Source organism: Phyllosticta capitalensis (assembly GCF_038381095.1).
Source record: "Phyllosticta capitalensis strain CBS 128856 chromosome Unknown BKA78scaffold_10, whole genome shotgun sequence".
Classification (NCBI taxonomy): Eukaryota; Fungi; Ascomycota; class Dothideomycetes; order Botryosphaeriales; family Phyllostictaceae; genus Phyllosticta; species Phyllosticta capitalensis.
The window spans coordinates 414,507-418,527 of NW_027117448.1; the positions used below are offsets into that span (position 1 = coordinate 414,507).

The window sequence follows — 4,021 nt, forward strand, 5'->3', positions numbered from 1 at the left end:
AAGGAGAGAGAGAGATGCGGCTCACGTGTGAGCCGACCGTGGGTAGAGACGTAGAGACCCACGGTAGTGAAGAGGAAGAAAAGGAGAGAATGCAAAACGCCGCCCAGATGACATGAGATGAACGGCTAATGATGACGAGGATGCGTAAAGATGGTCGTGCAGCAGTATTAGAAGAGACTTGCGACATGAACAGAGAAAGAGCCCGCGCACAAACCGCGCGAGCGAGCGTGCATTCATGCTTCCAAGCTAGACTATTATAATCCGTAATGGAGCAAGGCGGGAAGAATGAAAGGCAGACGTTGATCATGATCAAAGCGCATCATAAAATCGCAGTCGTGGGCAGGAATGAAGGAGAGTCGTCCAGTTCGTGTTTCCCATCTTGTCGTTGTTGTCGGCCGTAGAGTATTATTAATAAGATGAAAAAGGAAACTGCACAGAGCCTGTCTCCATCCTACCGGGTGCGGCGCTCCCGCCGCGTCTCGGGCGTGCTGCTGCGGCGCGCGCTGCGGTGGTGAGCATGCCGCGCCGACGGGGAGGCATATGGCTGGGCGACGCCCCCGGAGCGGGTGCGTGGTGGCGACGAGCGCACATGTTCGTAGCGTGAGCCGTGGGACTGATGACGACGTTGGTCCTGCTCGATCGAGGCGACGGAGCCTGATGATTCATCCGTGGGACTGGGGGTCGACGATGGTTGTGAGGATCCATAAGAGTGTTGCTGCGCCTGCCGCTGCTCCTCGAGCGCCTGGCGAGCCTCTTGCTCGCGCTGCAAAGCCTCCTTGGCGTCACGGCCCGGCTGCCGCCGGCGCGCGTTGATGAACCAGTTGGAAATTTGGTTCATCCCTAGGCCAGTCTGCTGAGCCAGGTGTTGCTTCTCCTCCTCCGATGGGTAGGGCGAATCCCCGTGCATGGCGAACCAGCGCTTGAGCTGGTTGGTAGCATCCTTGGGGAGGTTTCCGCGTCGTTTGCGCCCACCGTACTGATCAACCGAGCCGACAACGTCGAGAGAGTGCCAGGCCGGGGCTTGGTAGTATTGTCCTGTCTCGGGATGGTAGATGACGTTTGGCGGGTGGCCGTATTGATGCTCATAGGCATAGTGTTGCTGGTAGGGATGGTTGTAAGGGGCCATCACATGCGGCACATGACCGGCATGTGGTTGTGGGTGCACCTCTGGCCTCGCAAACGCGGGTGGATGATGGCCGTGACCGGGTATCGAGTGTCCATCGACACTGGATGCTGAAGAGACCGCCCTTGGAGTATCCCATTGTTCTGCTGCGGCAATCCGCGGCTCGTAGTCGGCCCTCAAGGTGCTTCGTCCATATGGGCGCGGCTGATACGCTGAAGAGCTCGGGTATTGTGACGCTTGAGTCGTGTAATTTCCGCTTGGATATTCAGGCTGGACCCGCGCAGGCCTCCTTTCTGGAAATGAAGAGTGGTGGTGATCTTGCCGGGTGCGAGCGTAGGTCGAGTCGACGCTGTCAAAGAGCTACAGGTCGTTAGAAACATTCTGTAATGGTGAATGACTTCTGGGCATTACCTCTGAAATTGGAGGAAGTTCTTGCCTTGTTTCTTCGTTTCTTGATGGAGTTGTCTGCGTATTTGACGAGGACGTTAGCCCATCCGCCTCTGCCTCTGCCAAGTGCAGTAACTTGTCGGGAGGCTTGTGTACTCTTGAAGTGCTCCGGGTGTAATGACGGGATTCAAGAGGGTGGGGCAGGTAACAATCACTTCGAATGCGGGAATCTGGTCTCCTTTCCTGGTGGCAGGAAGCGGAACCCAGGGAAAGCAACGATTGCGCCGAGGGGAGCCTATCCAATCCCTGAAGTCGGAGCTGGCGCAACTCGGCAGCGACCGTGGCCGAATCGACCGAGGAGCAACGACTTCTTGAAGGTGATAGACTCCTCTCTCTCCTCTCCCTTTCCCAGCAGTTTCTCCCTTGCTGGGCTTGACGCAGTGATAAAGGAGTGGACATCGTGAAAGGGCATCCGGTGCGCGATAAAATGACGAAAAGAGAGTGTGTGAATAACCAAAAGAGTGTGGTGAGCTTACAATGTCCCTGATACTCATAAGCTCCCTTCCTTCCCTGCGAGATGGGGCTCGACTGTTGACGGAAAGGGCGGTATGCGTATGTCTGGGAACGTCTTGAAGCGTGAGGAACTCCATGACGGGCAAGGGCAGAGGAGACTTTTGTACTGTGACAACTGTTAGCCAACAAATCTTTCAAGTTACACTTTTGACTGACGGTCAAATGTAGGTGCGGTGGCTACTGTTGACGGTTCCACGGAACCATTGGTTGCTGCGTGTTGGGGGGGAGGCTATAAGATGCTTGTGGTGAGTGGAACTGGAATGGACAAGATAGTGGATGGATGGCTTCTAGATTAAGAGAGCGAGGGAGAGAAGTAGTCGAACAGCTGACAGTGACAGGCACGAGTAAAAGGCAGGCACTAGTATAAGAGGGAAGCAGGGCAGACACTTTTACAAAGGCGACGGACGACTTGAAAATGGATAGCGTGCAGACGGGCGGGATAGGACAGAGCCCTGAAAGGCCGCGGGGATAGTCCTAGTGGAAGGAACCGAACGGGGACGAGGCCAACGTACCAGATTCAACGGCGTCAAGTTTGATCGACGGGTGACGAATTCGGGATGCTCTCACGGGCGGGAATGACGACGAAGAGTGAACGGACTACGTCTCAGAGTTTCCGGACCAGGCGACTTTTGAAGCTGGCAAGCGAGGCGGAGGCCCGACGGGACAGATCCAGCCACGGGTCTATATGACGAGGTGATAATTATATGCCCGTACACACACGGCAGCAGCGTGTAGCCATTGGGGACCAGCACGACTAGGGTGGGAGGGAGACGTGGGAGCTGCGCGTAGCCGCGGTGTCTGCAAGCAGGAGGAGTAAGATTATGTAGAGGATGCGCTCGAGGACCATGACTGCCAGGCCCTCGAGCAGTGTGCGGTACGTGCCCAGAGCCCAGGTGTCTCCGTGCCTCGCACATCCCCGCCCTCGAGACTGCAACGGCCCGCGCAGTAGCTAGCACTGGCCCTTGGACTGGGACCTGGGGGGATAAGTGGTATCATGGATGGCTGGCTCTGGCGGCGCCATGGCTCCAAACAGTCGTAGCCAATTCTCCGACGACGCCGACACCAGGAACGCTTTTCCCCCGTGGCCTCTAGCGCCCACTCAACACCATACCGGAAGCATGCTCTTCCCCCAACGGCGCCATCCACCGTCGGCCGCTGTGCGCCGCCCGTTGGCCCAGCTTGAATTTTTGTTTTTTCATTTTTCCTCCGTCACTAGCGGGTAAGTAGCAGAAGCCGGCGGACAGCTAAGGCGAGAGTGACTGGGTCGCCCCTCAGCCTTGTCCGCGGGTGCATAGCTGCGCTGTACGCTCGATGCTGCCATGTTCCCGCTCCGCACGTACAGCAGACCCCTGACGGCATTGGGGCAAACGAAAAGGACTCGCAAAAAAATAAAAAAGAAAAGAAGCCCTAGGTGCGCACAGGTACAGACACGAGCACCTAGCACAGGAATACCCTGCGGACGAGGGGTAGCGGTGGTAGAGGTTGTTGAACCGTGCGGGCAGGAGCATCAAGCAGAGGCGATGAACAGGCCGGACTGGCGTGTCGCTGAAACAGGCGTCGTCAGTTGACGAGCAGACGGTAGAGTGTTGAGGCTTTGATCAGCCTGCCACCGGTCGCACAAGAGAAGCCATGAAGCAGCAAGAGGTAGCGAGTGCCTGGGGGGAATTTCTTTTGTTGTCAGTGTCAAAAGCGTGCGTGAGGGCGTGAGCGAAGCAGTAGGTCGAGCAGACAGTCATGCGGCAGACGAGGATGGAGCTGTGGTAGTGGCACCCCTGCGCTCATGCGCTGCTGCAGCTGTGGACGGGTTGGGTGAGGACTAAGCGCGGGCGAAGGATGGCTGTGGTGAGCAAGAAGATGTTCGTGGCGGCACGTGTATGACAGAGAGAAGTGGACAATGACAGGTGTTGACGTTGCCGGACGGTTGACGTTGTTGATGCG

The 4,021-nt window shown here is 57.0% G+C and overlaps 1 protein-coding gene across 1 annotated transcript; it reads right to left on the bottom strand.

Moving 5' to 3' along the window:
- Positions 1–451: 451 nt before the first annotated feature.
- On the bottom strand, positions 452–2,160 carry BKA78DRAFT_355880 (uncharacterized protein; the record flags this gene model as incomplete). Its single annotated transcript, XM_066891982.1, has 2 exons — positions 452–1,483; positions 2,047–2,160. 2 exons carry the CDS (start codon positions 2,158–2,160, stop codon positions 452–454), a joined length of 1,146 nt encoding a protein of 381 aa, XP_066740312.1.
- Between the last annotated feature and the right edge of the window lie 1,861 nt (positions 2,161–4,021).